General features: G+C 45.9%; 1 protein-coding gene across 4 annotated transcripts in view; it reads left to right on the forward strand.

Annotated features, from left to right (window-relative positions):
* Positions 1-19,367, forward strand: part of LOC139557821 (protein kinase C zeta type-like) — a 135,554-nt gene that overhangs the window by 97,129 nt on the left and 19,058 nt on the right. For all 4 annotated transcript variants that reach the window (XM_071373043.1, XM_071373044.1, XM_071373045.1 and 1 more), the window contains 3 exons: positions 495-574; positions 3,424-3,513; positions 15,572-15,687. In XM_071373043.1, the coding sequence (XP_071229144.1) occupies positions 495-574; positions 3,424-3,513; positions 15,572-15,687 (286 nt within the window). The remainder of the gene's footprint in view (positions 1-494; positions 575-3,423; positions 3,514-15,571; positions 15,688-19,367) is intronic.

Consider the following 19,367-nt stretch of genomic DNA (forward strand, 5'->3'; position numbering starts at 1 on the left):
CAAGGCAGCACGTGACTGAAGCAGTCACAGAGCAGAGCACCCTCCTCCTCCCCCTTTCCACCCCCTCGCTCCTACGCAGCAGACACGGGCACCCACGGGCAGGCCAGATGGTGAATCACCAATTGTTTGCCTCCCTCCCTCTGCAGGATTGTCCTCCCTCTCTCTTCCTTTTCCTCTTCCTCTCTCTCTCTCTCTCTCTCTCTCTCTCTCTCTCTCTCTCTCTCTCTCTCTCTCTCTCTCTCTCTCTCTCTCTCTCTCTCTCTCTCTCTCTCTCTCTCTCTCTTCCTCTCTCTTCCCCTCTCTCGCTCTCTCTCTCTCTCTCTCTCTCTCTCTCTCTCTCTCTCTCTCTCTCTCTCTCTCTCTCTCTCTCTCTCTCTCTCTCTTCCTCTTCCTCTCTGTCTCATACATTCTCTCTCTCTCTCTCTCTCTCTCTCTCTCTCTCTCTCTCTCTCTCTCTTTCACGTACATTCTTTCTCTCTGTCTTCTCCACACAGTTATTCTGGAAAAAACGATTCGCATCCCAAGGTCCCTGTCGGTAAAGGCTGCCAGCGTGCTGAAGGGCTTTTTAAACAAGGTGAGAGAAGAACACCTTAGTGTTCACCAAGTGCGTCCAATAAAGCGTCTCCCTCCCCCTCGGTGAAAACAGCGTGTGAAGAACCGTGTTCAAGACACCGTTAGGACAGCACCATGACAGCCACTCTGTGAAGGCCACAGCCATTTGGCTGAGAGACAGAGTGTGTGTGTGTATGGATGTTTTTACGTGTGAATACAGTGCCTTCAAGAAAGTATTCACACCCCTTGACTTCTTCCACATTTTGTTGTGTTACAGCTTGAATTTAAGATAGATTACATTTAGATGTTGTGTCTGATCTACACACAATATCCCATAATGTCATTTTGTGTAGCTCGTTGACAAAAACAATCTAATTAAAACCATTTTAATCCCACTTTGTAACACAACGAAATGTTGAAAGAGTCAAGGAGTGTGAATACTTTCTTAAAGGCACTGTGTGTGTGTGTGTGTGTGTGTGTGTACGTGCGGCCACGTGTGTGTGTTGCTCATAGTGTTTCTACGTGTTTGAGTGTATCATCCCTGATATACATGGCTATGGTAAGACACTATAGTGGGGGAGTGAATGGTCTTGGGGCTCTTCACATTTAACCTTTGCCAGTTAGTATTACAATTATTGTACTGATGAAAATACCACATCCCCACTGTTGGGAGTCAGCAGGTGGGTGGTGGTTTGTCCAAATGACATATGTAGAGGGGCTGATGAAATAGACGAGGGGGGGGGGGTAGCTAATACAGTGGGAAGAAAAAGTATCTGAACCGTTTAGAATTACCTGGATTTCTGCATAAATTGGTCATAATATTTTATCGGATCTTGATCTAAGTCACAACAATAGACAAATACAGTCTGCTTAAACTAATAACACACAAACAACTATAATTTGTCATGTCTTTATTGAACACACCGTGTAAACATTCACAGTGCAGGTTGGAAAAAGTATATGAACCCTTGGATTTAATAACTGGTTGACCCTCCTTTGGCAGCAATAACCTCAACCAAACGCTTTCTGTAGTTGCAGATCAGACCTGCACAACGGTCAGGAGGAATTTTGGACCATTCCTCTTTACGAAACTATTTCAGTTCCACAATATTCTTGGGATGTCTGGTGTGAACCGCTCTCTTGAGGTCAGGCCACAGCATCTCAATCGGGTTGAGGTCAGGACTCTGACTGGGCCACTCCAGAAGGCGTATTTTCTTCTGTTCAAGCCATTCTGTTGATTTACTTCTGTGTTTTGGGTTGTTGTCCTGTTGGATCACCTAACTTCTGTTGAGTTTCAATTTACGGACTGCTAGCCTTACATTCTCCTGCAAAATGTCTTGATAAACTTGGGAATTTATTTTTCCGTCGATGATAGCAAGCTGTCCAGGCCCTGAGGCAGCTCCAAACCATGATGCTCCCTCCACCATACTTTACAGTGGGGATGAGGTTTTGATGTTGGTGTGCTGTGCCTTTTTTTCTCCACACATAAGGGTTGTGTGTTCCTTCCAAACAACACACTTTTAGTTTAATCTGTTCACAGAATATTTTGCCAGTAGCACTGTGGAACATCCAGGTGCTCTTTTGCGAACTTCAGACATGCAGCAATGTTCTTTTTGGACAGCAGTGGCTTCTTCCGTGGTGTCCTCCCATAAACACCATTCTTGTTTAGTGTTTTACGTATTGTAGACTCGTCAACAGAGATGTTAGCATCTTCCAGAGATTTCTGTAAGTCTTTAGCTGACACTCTAGGATTCTTCTTAACCTCATTGAGAATTCTGCGCTGTGCTCTTGCAGTCACCTTTGCAGGACGGCCACTCCTAGGGAGAGTAGCAACAGTGCTGAAATGTCTCCATTTATAGACAATTTGCCTTACTGTGGACTGGCTTTTAGAGGTACTTTTGTAACCCTTTCCAGCTTTATGCAAGGCAACAATTCTTAATCTTAGGTCTTCTGAGATCTCTTTAGTTCGAGGTATGGTTCACTTCAGGCAATGCTTCTTGTGAATAGCAAACTCAAATTTTATTTTTTTTATTGGGCAGGGCAGCTCTAACCAACATCTCCAATCTCGTCTCGTTGATTTGACCCCAGGTTAGTTGACTCCTGACTCCAATTAGCTTTTGGAGAAGTCATTAGCCTTGGGGTTCACATACCTTCTCCAACCTACACTGTGAATGTTTAAATAATGTAATCAATATAGACAATAAAAATACAATAATTTGTGCGTTATTAGTTTAAGCACACTGTGTTTGTCTATTGTTGTGGCTTAGATGAAGATCAGATCACATTTTATGTCAAATTTATGCAGAATTCCAGGTGATTCCAAAGGGTTCATATCATTTTTCTAGCCACTATAGGTAATATATTCAGCAATGCAGTGAGGGGGATGGATTTTTGAGGTCAATCAAGGATTTACTTGACCCCACAGAGAATGCGTCCCAATAATCTCTCCTTTCTCCCGAACTGTACACTTGCACACTTCCCTTTATGGATTTAACAGGAAATAACTGGTTTAAGAAACTCCATGTAGGCCAGGCCTACACCAATCCCATTAAATAGTCTTTATATGTGGCATATTACACGGATTGAGGAGTAGTGTAAGGGTTTGTTTGAGGGAAATACATACTGAATTTTGTGTTTATTTTCAATAAATATTACATCTCTACATTATACCAAGATCACATTGCTGTAAATTGTTGTAATTGATACGATAAGGCAACACCGTGCTTCTTTCTGCCTCTGCACTGCTTGCTCTTTGGGGTTTTAGGCTGGGTATCTGTAAACCGCTTTGTGACAATTGCTTCTGTTAAAACCGGTTTATATTTCATTGAGCACACAAACTCTTGAATCTACTAATTTCTCTCCACCTAACAGGACCCCAAAGAGCGTCTGGGTTGCCAGGTCCAAACGGGCTTCGCTGACATCAAGTCGCACACGTTTTTCCGCAGTATAGACTGGGACCAGGTAAGCCTCCAATCATATCCACTTAAACAGCGTAGAAGAATAAATGTGAATAAATCCATCTTGGTCGGTCAGTATCGCCTGTGGGAACCCATCTTGGTCGCTCAGTATCACCTGTGGGAACCCATCTTGATTGGTCAGACACTCAGTATCACCTGTGGGAACCCATCTTGGTCGGTCAGTATCGCCTGTGGGAACCCATCTTGATCGGTCAGTATCACCTGTGGGAACCCATCTTGATCGGTCAGTATCACCTGTGGGAACCCATCTTGATCGGTCCGTATCACCTGTGGGAACCCATCTTGATCGGTCAGTATCACCTGTGGGAACCCATCTTGGTCGGTCAGTATCACCTGTGGGAACCCATCTTGATCGGTCCGTATCACCTGTGGGAACCCATCTTGGTCGGTCAGTGTCACCTGTGGGAACCCATCTTGGTCGGTCAGTATCACCTGTGGGAACCCATCTTGATCGGTCAGTATCACCTGTGGGAACCCATCTTGATCGGTCCGTATCACCTGTGGGAACCCATCTTGGTCGGTCAGTATCACCTGTGGGAACCCATCTTGGTCGGTCCGTATCACCTGTGGGAACCCATCTTGATCGGTCCGTATCACCTGTGGGAACCCATCTTGATCGGTCCGTATCACCTGTGGGAACCCATCTTGATCGGTCCGTATCACCTGTGGGAACCCATCTTGATCGGTCCGTATCACCTGTGGGAACCCATCTTGGTCGGTCCGTATCACCTGTGGGAACCCATCTTGATCGGTCCGTATCACCTGTGGGAACCCATCTTGATCGGTCCGTATCACCTGTGGGAACCCATCTTGATCGGTCCGTATCACCTGTGGGAACCCATCTTGGTCGGTCAGTATCACCTGTGGGAACCCATCTTGATCGGTCCGTATCACCTGTGGGAACCCATCTTGGTCGGTCCGTATCACCTGTGGGAACCCATCTTGGTCGGTCAGTATCACCTGTGGGAACCCATCTTGATCGGTCCGTATCACCTGTGGGAACCCATCTTGATCGGTCCGTATCACCTGTGGGAACCCATCTTGATCGGTCCGTATCACCTGTGGGAACCCATCTTGGTCGGTCCGTATCACCTGTGGGAACCCATCTTGATCGGTCAGTATCACCTGTGGGAACCCATCTTGATCGGTCCGTATCACCTGTGGGAACCCATCTTGATCGGTCAGTATCACCTGTGGGAACCCATCTTGGTCGGTCAGTATCACCTGTGGGAACCCATCTTGGTCGGTCCGTATCACCTGTGGGAACCCATCTTGATCGGTCAGTATCACCTGTGGGAACCCATCTTGGTCGGTCAGTATCACCTGTGGGAACCCATCTTGGTAGCTCAGTATCACCTGTGGGAACCCATCTTGATCGGTCAGTATCACCTGTGGTAACCCATCTTGATCGGTCAGTATCACCTGTGGGAACCCATCTTGGTCGGTCAGTATCACCTGTGGGAACCCATCTTGATCGGTCAGTATCACCTGTGGGAACCCATCTTGGTCGGTCAGTATCACCTGTGGGAACCCATCTTGATCGGTCAGTATCACCTGTGGGAACCCATCTTGATCGGTCAGTATCACCTGTGGGAACCCATCTTGATTGGTCAGACACTCAGTATCACCCGTGGGAACCCATCTTGGTCGGTCAGACGGTCAGCATGTTACTTTAATTCCCATTATGTCTATTTTGCATTACGTCATGTTGCAATGATGCTGCAATGATGCTAGAATGATGCTGTAATGATGGGTACGCTATCCTTTACATCAGCAATATCTCATGAAAATGGTATCAAAGATATTTGCATGCTGACTGCAGGAAAGTTCAACAGAGCTGTTGCCAGAGAATTTAATGTTCATTTCTCTACCGTAAGCCGCTTCCAACATCGTTTTAGAGAATTTGGCAGTACGTCCAATCGGTCTCACAACCGCAGGTCACGTGTAACCACGCCAGCCCAGGTCCTCCACATCTGGGCCTAACTCCCCAGTGGGTGGGCCTGGCTCCCAAGTGGGTGGGCCTATGCCCTCTCAGGCCCACCCATGGCTGCGCCCCTGCCCAGTCATGTGAAATCCATAGATTAGGGCCTAATTTATTTATTTAAATTGACTGATTTCTCAGTAAACTGTAACTCAGTCAAATCGTTGAAATTGTTGCATGTTGCGTTTATATTTTTGTTCAGTATTGAGCGGTTGAAACAATATTTACTCTTATTGCTAATGGTTAGTTACAGCTCAAGGCATTTTCGATGGCCTGACTTTGTTAACTTCGACAACTAGGAAGTTTCCCGTCAGATTCCTTCCAAGTCATTTCCCTCAGCAATCAGCCCAATGTAATTAGTGTATTTACTAGTTAACTAGTTAACTGTGTGTGTGTGTGTGTGTGTGTGTGTGTGTGTGTGTGTGTGTGTGTGTGTGTGTGTGTGTGTGTGTGTGTGTGTGTGTGTGTGTGTGTGTGTGTGTGTGTGTGTGTGTGTGTGTGTGTGTGTGTGTGTGTGTGTGTGTGTGTGTGTGTTGAGGGGAGGTTGTTTAATTGATTTGAAAGCATCATGGAAGTAGGTGCAAGGTCAATGTTTAGCGGCTTCCGTATGTCTTCAGTAATTACAGTGAGGTACCAAAGGTATTAGGACAGGGACACCTTTGTTGTTGTTTTGTCTCTGTACTCCAGCACTTAGGATTGGAAATCATACAATGACTATGAGGTCAAAGTGCAGATGGTCAGCTTTAATTTGAGTGCATTTTCAAAGTTACAGATGCATAAATATAATTTCCCTCGAAAAATGCTAACCTCCCCTGTTATTGGTAATGGTGAGAGGTTAGCATGTCTTGGGGGTATGATATAAAATGCTAACCTCCCCTGTTATTGGTAATGGTGAGAGGTTAGCATGCCTTGGGGGTATGATATAAAATGCTAACCTCCCCTGTTATTGGTAATGGTGAGAGGTTAGCATGCCTTGGGGGTATGATATAAAATGCTAACCTCCCCTGTTATTGGTAATGGTGAGAGGTTAGCATGTCTTGGGGGTATGATATAAAATGCTAACCTCCCCTGTTATTGGTAATGATGAGAGTTTAGCATGTCTTGGGGGAATGATATTTGACCCTCTGTAACTTTCTCACTCATCATTATTCACGATTCATTCAAGAGTATCCGTAATCATAGTAGCATACACATTAATGTAGACATGTTTAAAAACATATTCTATACTTATTTACAATAAAAATGACACAATACATTATATACCATTCATTTCTATTAGGCACAAAATAAACTGAAACACAACCGAAACAAACTTCAAATTAATCCAACAAGTTTGTAGAGTCACAAGCTTGATGTAATCATTGCGTTTCAAGGAACACGAAAAACTAATTGTGAAAACAAAGTTTTTTTAGGATTCCCTAAAATGGGTGCGACAATGTATAAAAAGTGCTAGAATTTCGAAACGGTTCACCTCATAGTAATTATATCATTTCAAATCCTAAGCGCTGGAGTACAGACCCCCCCCCCCACTCAAACAAAAAATAATGTCACTGTCCAAATATTTGCTCATACACAGTGACCTGGACAGGATTCAAATGATTAGTTTCTAGTCAGTCTATCCTGTATATTCAACACAAATGACAGGAAATGGCTTGTTCACAGCCGTACCTTCTTTTCTGTGACATGCTTTTGGCAACATCAGTTGTCAATAGAATATGTTAGTCAACAGCATCTCATGAGGTCATGTTTAAGACTCTGTAACAATGGATATTATTACGTTAAAAAAACATTCTCAGGAAAAAGCAGTAGAACTAGATTTATAGCCAACTGGTCTCTGTTACGATCACGTTTAGATGAGACCAAGACATCATGGGAAAGACGTTATCTTCTGGTTGTTATCTGGTCAGATTACAATTATTTTGAGTTTCTAAAAACTATTTATCAAACGTCTTTATACAAACAGTAAAAACAACCTGACCAAGCATATAAAAGATGTCATAATGGCATTACTGTAACATGTTTTGTCTGCTGGTTTAGTCACTTCTACCTCCTGACTATGACCAGCCATTGTAAGAATATTCTAAGATAAATACACAACGCAGAGGACTAAAGGTCAAGAGGGAATTAACAATCAATGGAAATAGTTGTTTTTCAGTTCAACATCTGTTTAGAATCTGTGGAGGTGTTCCAGTCTGGGACTCATAGTTACATGTGACAAGTTCTCATTGGTCCAAATTGTCTATACATTGATCCTGCAACGGAATACTTGGTATTTGGCCATTGGCCCAATTTTACTGCAAGAAATTCTAATTGGTCAGCTACAGGCTAGGCTTGGGTATAAACGACATCCTGTCTCTTTGTTCGGTGGAGAAAACACTGAGGACAGGGGAGAATAAACATTGACCATCTACTTTCCAGCATAAAAACTATGATTTGTTCTCTTTGAATAAATATATTTTTCTCCACGTGATTTGTTTTTTGAGGTCTGTGTTATTGAAGAATAAATTAAACTGCTAAGACCAATCAGATACACTCTGCAGAGGTGGATTGCCTTATGGGTAGATATGAGGGAACATCTTAATGGAATGAAGTGCAGCCCATGTCCATAACATAAGTGTCCCTGCTCAGTGCCAAGCTGAGCACTGTAACGTCAGAGGCGACGCTGCCAGCCTATCCTGTGGGAGGATCAGAACCCAGTAACCAGCTGCAGCATCGTGGCTCTTACCAGAGATACAGTGGAGCATCATAACCCCCTGCAAGATGATTAGAGGCAGGCAGTGATTAGATAACTGGTCGAGACAGACAAACAGATACCCTGATGTGATTTCTCTTTCCTACATAGACTAAAGTCTACAGTGGAACACAACGTCCATGCCCCAAAATAATGATGTCAAAGATACAAAGCCGTGGGTAAGCCTCTCTTGGCCCATAGTAGGCTTTGGTGATATACCTTTTATACCGTTTATACCGTGGTATTTCTGAATACAGAAGGTATGATTTTCATTCGAAAATCGAATGATTTTATGGGTGCTCCCCAGCGAACGTGCTATGCCACTGCTTATAACTATAAGTTAAGTATAACTATAAGAAATCTAAGATGTGTCAAATAAATAATATCCAGGTCAGGGCTCCAACTATGCTTTTGGTTTGCTAGCTACAGTTGAAGTCGGAAGTTTACATACACTTAGGTTGGAGTCATTAAAACTCATTTTTCAACCACTCCACAAATTTCTTGTTAACAAACTATAGTTTTGGCAAGTTGGTTAGGACATCTACTTTGTGCATGACACAAGTAATTTTTCCAACAATTGTTTACAGACAGATTATTTCACTTATAATTCACTGTATCACAATTCCAGTGGGTCAGAAGTTTACATACACTAAGTTGACAGGTGCCATTAAACAGCTTGGAAAATTCCAGAAAATTATGTCATTGCTTTAGGAACTTCTGATAGGCTAATTGACATCATTTGAGACAATTGGAGGTCTACTTGTGGATGTATTTCAAGGCCTACCTCAGTGCATATTTGCTTGACATCATGGGAAAATCAGAAGAAATCAGCCTGATTCATCCTTGGGAGCAATTTCCAAACGCCTATAGGTACCACGTTCATCTGTACAAACAATAGTACGCAAGTATAAACACCATTGGACCACACAGCCGTCATACCGCTCAGGAAGGAGACGCGTTCTGTCTCCTAGAGATGAACGTACTTTGGTGTAAAAAGTGCAAATCAATCCCAGAACAACACAAGGACCTTGTGAAGATGCTGGAGGAAACAGGTACAAAAGGATCTTTATCCACAATAAAACAAGTCCTATATCGACATAACCTGAAAGGCCGCTCAGCAAGGAAGAAGCCACTGCTCCAAAACCGCCATAAAAAAGCCAGACTACGGTTTGCAACTGCACATGGGGACAAAGACTGTGCTTTTTGTAGAAATGTCCTCTGGTCTGATGAAACAAAAATAGAACTGTTTGGCTATAAAGACCATCGTTATGTTTGGAGGAAAAAGGGGACGCTTGCAAGCCGAAGAACACCATCCCAACCGTGAAGCACGGGGGTGGCAGCATCATGTTGTGGGGGTGCTTTGCTGCAGGAGGGACTGGTGCACTTCAGAAAATAGATGGCATCATAAGGGAGGAAAATTATGTGGATATATTGAAGCAACATCTCAAGACATCAGTCAGGAAGTTAAAGCTTGGTCGCAAAAACCATATCAATATGAATCACAACACAGGCTCCTAAGGGAGCGCCGGCTTTCCCTCTGAAGCAGTGACACCTTTGAATATCATTTACCTCATGCTCTTTTATTTTTTGTTGTGTGTTTTAACCCACCTTCCTGCCAGAGAGAGAGACAGCTGTCAACTTGATGCTTTTTATTTGCAGATGTTGAGAGGTAAGACATGTTCTTCAGTCACAATAGTGTCTTAGCGTTTGCCGTCACATGTTGCCATCTAGAAACAAGATTGCAGACCGTTCTAGAGTGTAGCACCAGAGAGAGTGGTTCAGAATGCAGACTGTTCCAGAGTGTAGCACCAGAGAGAGTGGTTCAGAATGCAGACTGTTCCAGAGTGTAGCACCAGAGAGAATGGTTCAGAATGCAGACTGTTCCAGAGTGTAGCACCAGAGAGAGTGGTTCAGAATGCAGACTGTTCTAGAGTGTAACACCAGAGAGTGGTTCTGAATGCAGACTGTTCCAGAGTGTAGCACCAGAGAGAGTGGTTCAGAATGCAGACTGTTCCAGAGTGTAGCACCAGATAGTGGTTCAGAATGCAGACTGATCCTGAGTGTAGCACCAGAGAGTGGTTCAGAATGCAGACTGTTCTAGAGTGTAGTACCAGAGAGTGGTTCTGAATGCAGACTGTTCTAGAGTGTAGCACCAGAGAGAGTGGTTCTGAATGCAGACTGTTCAGAGTGTAGCACCAGAGAAAGTGGTTCAGAATGCAGACTGATCCAGAGTGTAGCACCAGAGAGTGGTTCAGAATGCAGACTGATCCTGAGTGTAGCACCAGAGAGTGGTTCAGAATGCAGACTGTTCTAGAGTGTAGCACCAGAGAGTGGTTCAGAATGCAGACTGATCCTGAGTGTAGCACCAGAGAGTGGTTCAGAATGCAGACTGTTCAGAGTGTAACACCAGAGAGTGGATCAGAATGCTGACTGTTCAGAGTGTAGCACCAGAGAGAGTGGTTCAGAATAAAGACTGTTCCAGATTGTAACACCAGAGAGTGGTTCAGAATGCAGACTGTTCAGAGTGTAGCACCAGAGAGAGTGGTTCAGAATGCAGACTGTTCTAGAGTGTAGCACCAGAGAGTGGTTCAGAATGCAGACTGATCCTGAGTGTAGCACCAGAGAGTGGTTCAGAATGCAGACTGTTTAGAGTGTAACACCAGAGAGTGGATCAGAATGCAGACTGTTCAGAGTGTAACACCAGAGAGTGGATCAGAATGCTGACTGTTCAGAGTGTAGCACCAGAGAGAGTGGTTCAGAATAAAGACTGTTCCAGATTGTAACACCAGAGAGAGTGGTTCAGAATGCAGACTGTTCAGAGTGTAGCACCAGAGAGAGTGGTTCAGAATGCAGACTGTTCAGAGTGTAGCACCAGAGAGAGTGGTTCAGAATGCAGACTGTTCAGAGTGTAGCACCAGAGAGTGGTTCAGAATGCAGACTGTTTAGAGTGTAGCACCAGAGAGTGGTTCAGAATGCAGACTGTTCAGAGTGTAGCACCAGAGAGTGGTTCAGAATGCAGACTGTTTAGAGTGTAGCACCAGAGAGAGTGGTTCAGAATAAAGACTGTTCAGAGTGTAGCACCAGAGAGTGGTTCAGAATGCAGACTGTTCAGAGTGTAGCACCAGAGAGTGGTTCAGAATGCAGACTGTTCAGAGTGTAGCACCAGAGAGAGTGGTTCAGAATGCAGACTGTTCAGAGTGTAGCACCAGAGAGTGGTTCAGAATGCAGACTGTTTAGAGTGTAGCACCAGAGAGAGTGGTTCAGAATGCAGAGTGTTGCCATTTTCCTTCGTTGATAAATTAAGATGTAAATGCTATATCTATTAGCACTACCCATCTCTAGTCTTACAGTACAGTACCCGCTGTTTTAAAGCCCCCTTTGCCCCATGCTGTTGATTGCTAATTAGTCCTGCCACATCAGCATCTGTGTTTTCACCATCATCCTGGCTGCTATGGCGATGAACCATATCAGCATCTCCTTGCCCCTCTGGAGTCCTCCCTGCCTCTGTATCACACACATACACACTTTCTCTTTGTCTCTCTCTTTCTCTCTCTGTCTCTCTCTCTTTCTTTCTCTCTTTCTCTCTCTGTCTCTCTCTCTGTCTATCTCTCTCTCTCTCTCTCTCTTTCTCTCTCTCTTTATCTCTCTGTCTCTCTCTCTTTCTCTCTCTGTCTCTCTCTCTTTCTCTCTCTGTCTCTCTCTCTGTCTATCTCTCTCTGTCTCTCTCTTTCTGTCTCTCTCTGTCTCTCTCTGTCTCTCTCTCTTTCTGTCTCTCTCTATCTCTCCCTGTCTCTCTCTCTTTCTATCTCTCTCTGTCTCTCTCTGTCTCTCTCTCTGTCTATCTCTCTATCTCTCTTTCTATCTCTCTCTCTGTCTCTCTCTGTCTCTCTCTGTCTCTCTCTGTCTCTCTCTCTTTCTATCTGTCTCTGTCTCTCTCTGTCTCTCTCTCTTTCTATCTCTCTCTCTTTCAAATTCTAATTCAAACTCAAGCTGCTTCATTGGCGTGAAAAACATTGTGTCAATATTGCCAAACAATATACATTGTAATAAAATTATAAACAATAACAAATAATAATATAAAATGGTAGTAAATAATAAGTCAAAATGAAATACAAAAATAACAACAATATGAGAAATGTAATAAATATAAAAAGCTAAACATGGAAAATGAAACTATAACTAACTTATAACTGTCATCTTCACCATTACATCAGTATACTACAACTACCACCACAACCATCGTCATTACACTGCTATCATTACCATCACCCTACTACCCATACCACTACTATTTATAATGATAAACAACAATTATAATAGAATTAACAATAATAGTAATACTAATAATAAGTAAGTTACTGTTTACTATGCAGATGTTATTATTCAGTGTCCCTCAGGCTATGGCAGGCAAATACATATTTGTCTGCAAGAGGAGCCATTGCTCCTTCGCCCATGAGTATTTTTAGTTTTTCCTCTGGGTTTAATAAGTTAAAATTTGGAATAAATGTAGTCATTTCTGTGAATAATGAATCTCTTGGTGAGGAATATTTATCACAGTAAAGGAGAAAGTGCATCTCTGTTTCTACCTCCCCTGTCAGGCAGTGACCACATACACGCTCCTCTTTGGGTAGCCATGTCTTTTTATATCTGCCGGTTTCTATTGCCAATTGGTGGTCACTCAGCCTGTACTTGGTAAGGATCTGTTTCTGCTTCGTATCTCTGACAGAGTAGAGATAATGAGCCAATTCATATTCTCTATTTAGGGTCAGATAGCAATTTAGTCGGCTTTGGGATTTTGTTTCGTTTTTCAAATGTTGTAAATATGAGTCCTTTGATTCTCTCTCTCTCTCTCTCTCTCTCTCTCTCTCTCTCTCTCTCTCTCTCTCTCTCTCTCTCTCTCTCTCTCTCTCTCTCTCTCTCTCACACACACTCACACTCACCCGATGCGCGCACACACACACACTCTCTCTCTCTCTCTCTCACACACACACTCGCACACACACACACTCTGTCTCTCTCTCTCACACACTCGCACACACACACACACACACACACACACACACACACACACACACACACACACACACACACACACACACACACACACACACACACACACACACACACACACAATATGCCATCACAGGCCATGTCAGACAGTGCTGCTCCACATGTCAAGGAACTGGGCCACTTCCTCTCTGAGTAGGAGAGATCAGAGCCGAGGCCCCAGGGCCACGTCCTCTCTGAGTAGGAGAGATCAGAGCCGAGGCCCCAGGGCCGCGTCCTCTCTGAGTAGGCGAGATCAGAGCCGAGGCCCCAGGGCCACGTCCTCTCTGAGTAGGAGAGATCAGAGCCGAGTCCCCGTGGCCACTTCCTCTCTGAGTAGGAGAGTTCAGAGCCGAGTCCCCGTGGTCACTTCCTCTCTGAGTAGGAGAAAGCAGAGCCGAGGCCCTGGGCCACTTCCTCTCTGAGTAGGAGAAAGCAGAGCCAAGGCCCTGGGCCACTTCCTCTCTGAGTAGGAGAAAGCAGAGCCGAGGCCCTGGGCCACTTCCTCTCTAAGTAGGAGAAAGCAGAGCCGAGGCCCCAGGGCCACTTCCTCTCTGAGTAGGAGAGATCAGAGCCAAGGCCCCGTGGCCACTTCCTCTCTGAGTAGGAGAAAGCAGAGCCACGGCCCTGGGCCACGTCCTCTCTGAGTAGGAGAGATCAGAGCCGAGTCCCCGTGGCCACTTCCTCTCTGAGTAGGAGAGATCAGAGCCGAGGCCCCGGGCCACGTCCTCTCTGAGTAGGAGAGATCAGAGCCGAGTCCCCGTGGCCACGTCCTCTCTGAGTAGGAGAGATCAGAGCCGAGGCCCCAGGGCCACTTCCTCTCTGAGTAGGAGAGATCAGAGCCGAGGCCCCGGGCCACGTCCTCTCTGAGTAGGAGAGATCAGAGCCGAGTCCCCGTGGCCACGTCCTCTCTGAGTAGGAGAGATCAGAGCCGAGTCCCCGTGGCCACTTCCTCTCTGAGTAGGAGAAAGCAGAGCCACGGCCCTGGGCCACGTCCTCTCTGAGTAGGAGAGATCAGAGCCGAGTCCCCGTGGCCACGTCCTCTCTGAGTAGGAGAGATCAGAGCCGAGGCCCCAGGGCCACTTCCTCTCTGAGTAGGAGAGATCAGAGCCGAGGCCCCGGGCCACGTCCTCTCTGAGTAGGAGAGATCAGAGCCGAGTCCCCGTGGCCACGTCCTCTCTGAGTAGGAGAGATCAGAGCCGAGTCCCCGTGGCCACGTCCTCTCTGAGTAGGAGAGATCAGAGCCAAGGCCCTGGGCCACTTCCTCTCTGAGTAGGAGAGATCAGAGCCGAGGCCCCAGGGCCACTTCCTCTCTGAGTAGGAGAGATCAGAGCCGAGGTCCCGGCCCGTCTGAGTTCTACACGCTTCATTAATACCTCACAGGGCTCCTGCAGACTGCCAGCCAGTCAGCCAGCCAGTCAGCCAGCGAGCCAGCCAGCATACATCAGAGAGATAGAAGGGAGGGGAGGACCGTGGGAGAGAGGGGAGGGAGAGAGAGACCTGGATAGATAGAGAGAGAAGGGAGGGGGGGAAAGAGAGAGCGAGAGCGAGAGGAAGAGATGGGGAATAGCAGGGAGAGGAAACGAAAGAGACAGAGAGAGGGAGGAAGAGAGAGAAAGAGAGGTGTTCTGTGCTGTTTGAAGCTCTTCCCACAAGTGCTTTGAACCAATAACAGTAATGATCCATAGCAGTTGCCTGAGAGCCAGCAGGGAAATCAAGAACCCAGAAATGCACACGTGCATGTGTGCACACGCACGAAGAAAACTGTAATTGAAAACAAAGTGTGAACTTTGTGGAGAAAAAAAGAAAATACACATTTTGCTAAATAAAATACACATCAATCCATTTTAGTCTCACAATATCCATGTCCTCATAAGGAAAATACAGAAATTATATATTTACAACAACAAAAAATGGTTTTGAAAATCTGTCTCACCCTTCCTTCACCTGTCATAGTGTCCCCTGCTTTTCTCTGTGTGTCTCTACGCTGTCTTCCTGACCAAGGTGAGACATCTTGTGACACGGGTCAACCACTTTCTGGAGAAAAACTCATTCATATGTGGTTGATTATGACGATGACTGTTGAAATGCTTTTCCTGCCGACATACGTATATTCAACATAGCCAGTAGACAGACACACAGAGCTACGTTTACAAAGGCACAGACGTGAAACGTGGAGGAGGGGACTACCTGACCTTGTCCCATGTTTTAGTCTTCCGTTGAAAAATGTTTTGCTACTTTGTGCACTAATGACAGTGTTGTTGTGCTTGTCTCCCCGTGCAGCTGGAGAAGAAACAGATGGCCCCGCCCTTCAAGCCCCAGATCACAGACGACTACGGCCTAGAGAACTTCGACACCCAGTTCACCAACGAACCAGTGCAGCTGACGCCAGACGATGAGTGAGTCCTTCCAAACAGACGCGACTAGCCTGACATACGAATAAATGTTTGATCAACACTTGATATTATTTGAAGTGTCATAGGCCTATAGATGAGATTTAACAAGCCATCCAACTAGCTGTGTAACCGTGTCCATATATTAAACGTCAGAGCGCCAATGTTATAGCTTACTGTACAAGCTGCTAGTGTTATAACTAGGGTTATAATAGCTTGGTAACATAGATGGTTAGTGGATAGGGGAGGTACAAACTGGGAAACACCAGTTGAACTCTGTGAATGGTGATGGTTGGCCAGTATGGGGCACAAGACCAGTACATTCCAGTCTGTTTCCTTTTCTACCATAAGGGATTGGAGGATGAGACTGGGGGCGTGTCCAGAAACAATCCCTGGCCCTTACTCCCTAGAGATGATTCGTTTTAAACAATATGGTGAAAATTCCCCCTATAGCCTATCAGAGGGAAAGGTTGAGCTATCACTGCATTGCTTAATCCTATCAGATCATCCCAGATCTCCACAAGTGTCTAGGGGGTAGGCAATCGGGGTTGTTTCTGGACAGGGTCTATTCAGGGGTCTGCAACGTGTGGCTTTGGAGCCACATACGGTTCTTTAACTGCCCCTTTGTGGCTCAATGGCTAACTATAATAGTAGTAGTGAAGATATTCAACAACCAGAGGGCAATGACCACCTCAGAGAGCATTCACCACCTCAGAGAGCATTCACCACCTCAGAGAGCATTGACCACCTCAGAGAGCATTGACCACCTCAGAGAGCATTGACCACCTCAGAGAGCATGGACCACCTCAGAGAGCATTGACCACCTCAGAGAGCATTGACCACCTCAGAGAGCATTCGCCACCTCAGAGAGCATTGACCACCTCAGAGAGCATTGACCACCTCAGAGAGCATTGACCACCCCAGAGAACATGGACCACCTCAGAGAGCATTGACCACCTCAGAGAGCATTGACCACCTCAGAGAGCATTCACCACCTCAGAGAGCATGGACCACCTCAGAGAGCATGGACCACCTCAGAGAGCATTGACCACCTCAGAGAGCATTGACCACCTCAGAGAGCATTGACCACCTCAGAGAACATGGACCACCTCAGAGAGCATTGACCACCTCAGAGAGCATTCACCACCTCAGAGAGCATTCACCACCTCAGAGAGCATGGACCACCTCAGAGAGCATTGACCACCTCAGAGAGCATTGACCACCTCAGAGAGCATTGACCACCTCAGAGAGCATTGACCACCTCAGAGAGCATTGACCACCTCAGAGATCATTGACCACCTCAGAGAGCATGGACCACCTCAGAGAGCATTGACCACCTCAGAGAGCATTGACCACCTCAGAGAGCATTGACCACCTCAGAGAGCATTGACCACCTCAGAGAGCATTCACCACCTCAGAGAGCATTGACCACCTCAGAGAGCATTGACCACCTCAGAGAGCATTCAACACCTCAGAGAGCATGGACCACCTCAGAGAGCATTGACCACCTCAGAGAGCATTGACCACTTCAGAGAGCATGGACCACCTCAGAATCTGCAACATAAAAGGGTTAACATTTGATATTGTGACAATGAAATGCTGCTATGGATCCATGTTGGTTTCTATGGCTCTGCCATCATTGTAAAAACCCCAATCACAACAGAGTTTGGGAGTAGAGAAGAGACATCAGACGTGTGATGACTCCACTGAACAAAGATCTACATGGACATCCACTCTTTCTCTGTTCCCCTATCCTTTCATCTTCAGTCCGTTTACGAGTGGTACTGTGCCAAGTTTCCGACTCTCGATGTCTTTGAAAGTAATTGTCTTCAATGAGGAAAAAATAAAGAAAATGGCCTTCCAACAATGACTTCAGTCGTAGGTTGTGTTTTGATCGATGTAGACATATTGTCCACGGGGGATTTGACAGGATCCTTGTTTTAGATTAACTTTGAAAGAATGGGCTAAAAAGATTTGGCATAGCAACAGACGTGACTGCCATTCTACCGAGGGGCTCTGTAGCCAGAGTATGACAAACAAGCCAGGCTTTTCTCTGCGGCTGCAGGATAACTATTCCAAACTATCCCATGTGGCTTTGCAAGCGGTGCCAATAGATATTACTGGGCTGACATTTGTCAATGTTTTCATTAAATGATCCATCGTGGTCTAATTTTGATGTTCAGGCTCAATGTTTGGTTTTGTAATAATTCAGCATTCTATATAGATGTATTGGCGATCAGATGAACAACACAAATTCAAGGAATTTCTATGAACATACAGTTTTCAAACTACTTGAAACTCAATCCATATCAGTCCATATCTGGTTAAAAAAAAAAAGTTACATAAAAAAATGTCAGTTTCAACTTCAAATTCTGTATCTTACCTGCCTTTCTCTGTTTCGAGCCCTAACAACGGCATATCGTCTATCTATCCATCTACCCTGGATAGAAACCCACAGTATCTCTGGCGTTCTGACACAGTAGTCGAGGTGTGTCTACTGAGGTGCAGTCAGATCAACCGGTGGTGCACCTCCCATGATGTAAAGCACCCCTCCTCTTCTGTGATAGGTTGGCAGACGAAACAAGAAAAGTGAGCGAGAGAGAGGGAGGGAGAAAAAGAGTAAACCCTTCTCGTTAGCAATTTACTTTGCTGCATAAAAAACCCTAGCTTCCTGAGGAGCTGAGGGAGGGAGGGAGGGAGAGAGGAAGAGAAAAACAGAGGGGGAGAGAAACAGAGAAAGAGGTGGAGGGGAGAGTAAACCAGTCAGTCAGACAGAGAGACAGAGGGAGAGTAAACCAGTCAGTCAGACAGAGAGACAGAGGGAGAGGGAGTGGGGGGAGAGGGGGAGAGAGACAGTTAAATGGGAAGAGGGGAGACAGACAGGGAGAGGGGGGAGAGGGAGATAGAGAGACAGTCACAGAGAGAGACAGACACACAGGCAGAGACAGACACACAGACAGAGACAGACACAAAGACAGAGACAGACACACAGGCAGAGACAGACACACAGAGAGAGACAGACACACAGAGAGAGACAGACACACAGAGAGAGACAGTCACACAGAGAGAGACAGACACACAGAGAGAGACAGTCAAGGAGAGAGACAATAACAGAGAGAGAGACAGTAACAGAGAGGGACAGACACAGAGGGAGACAGATACAGAGGGAGACAGATACAGAGGGCGACAGACACAGCAAGGCGACAGACACAGCGGGCGACAGACATAGAGGGAGACAGACACAGAGGGAGACAGACACAGAAGAAGAGAAATGGGGAGACAGACAGAGAGGGAGGGAGAGACATGGGGAGCGAGAGACAGAGAGAGACTAGTGGGGTGGGGAGAGAGATGGGGAGCGAGAGACAGAGAGAGACTAGGAGGGGGGGTGGGGAGAGAGATGGGGAGAGACTAGGAGGGGGGTGGGGAGAGAGATGGGGACTGAGAGACAGAGAGAGACTAGGAGGGGGGGGGTGGGGAGAGAGATGGGGAGCGAGAGACAGAGAGAGACTAGGAGGGGGGTGGGGAGAGAGATGGGGAGCGAGAGACAGAGAGAGACTAGGAGGGGGGTGGGGAGAGAGATGGGGAGCGAGAGACAGAGAGAGACTAGGAGAGGGGGGGAGAGAGATGGGGAGCGAGAGACAGAGAGAGACTAGGAGGGGGTGGGGAGAGAGATGGGGAGCGAGAGA

This window comes from Salvelinus alpinus, chromosome 28 (assembly GCF_045679555.1).
Source record: "Salvelinus alpinus chromosome 28, SLU_Salpinus.1, whole genome shotgun sequence".
Classification (NCBI taxonomy): Eukaryota; Metazoa; Chordata; class Actinopteri; order Salmoniformes; family Salmonidae; genus Salvelinus; species Salvelinus alpinus.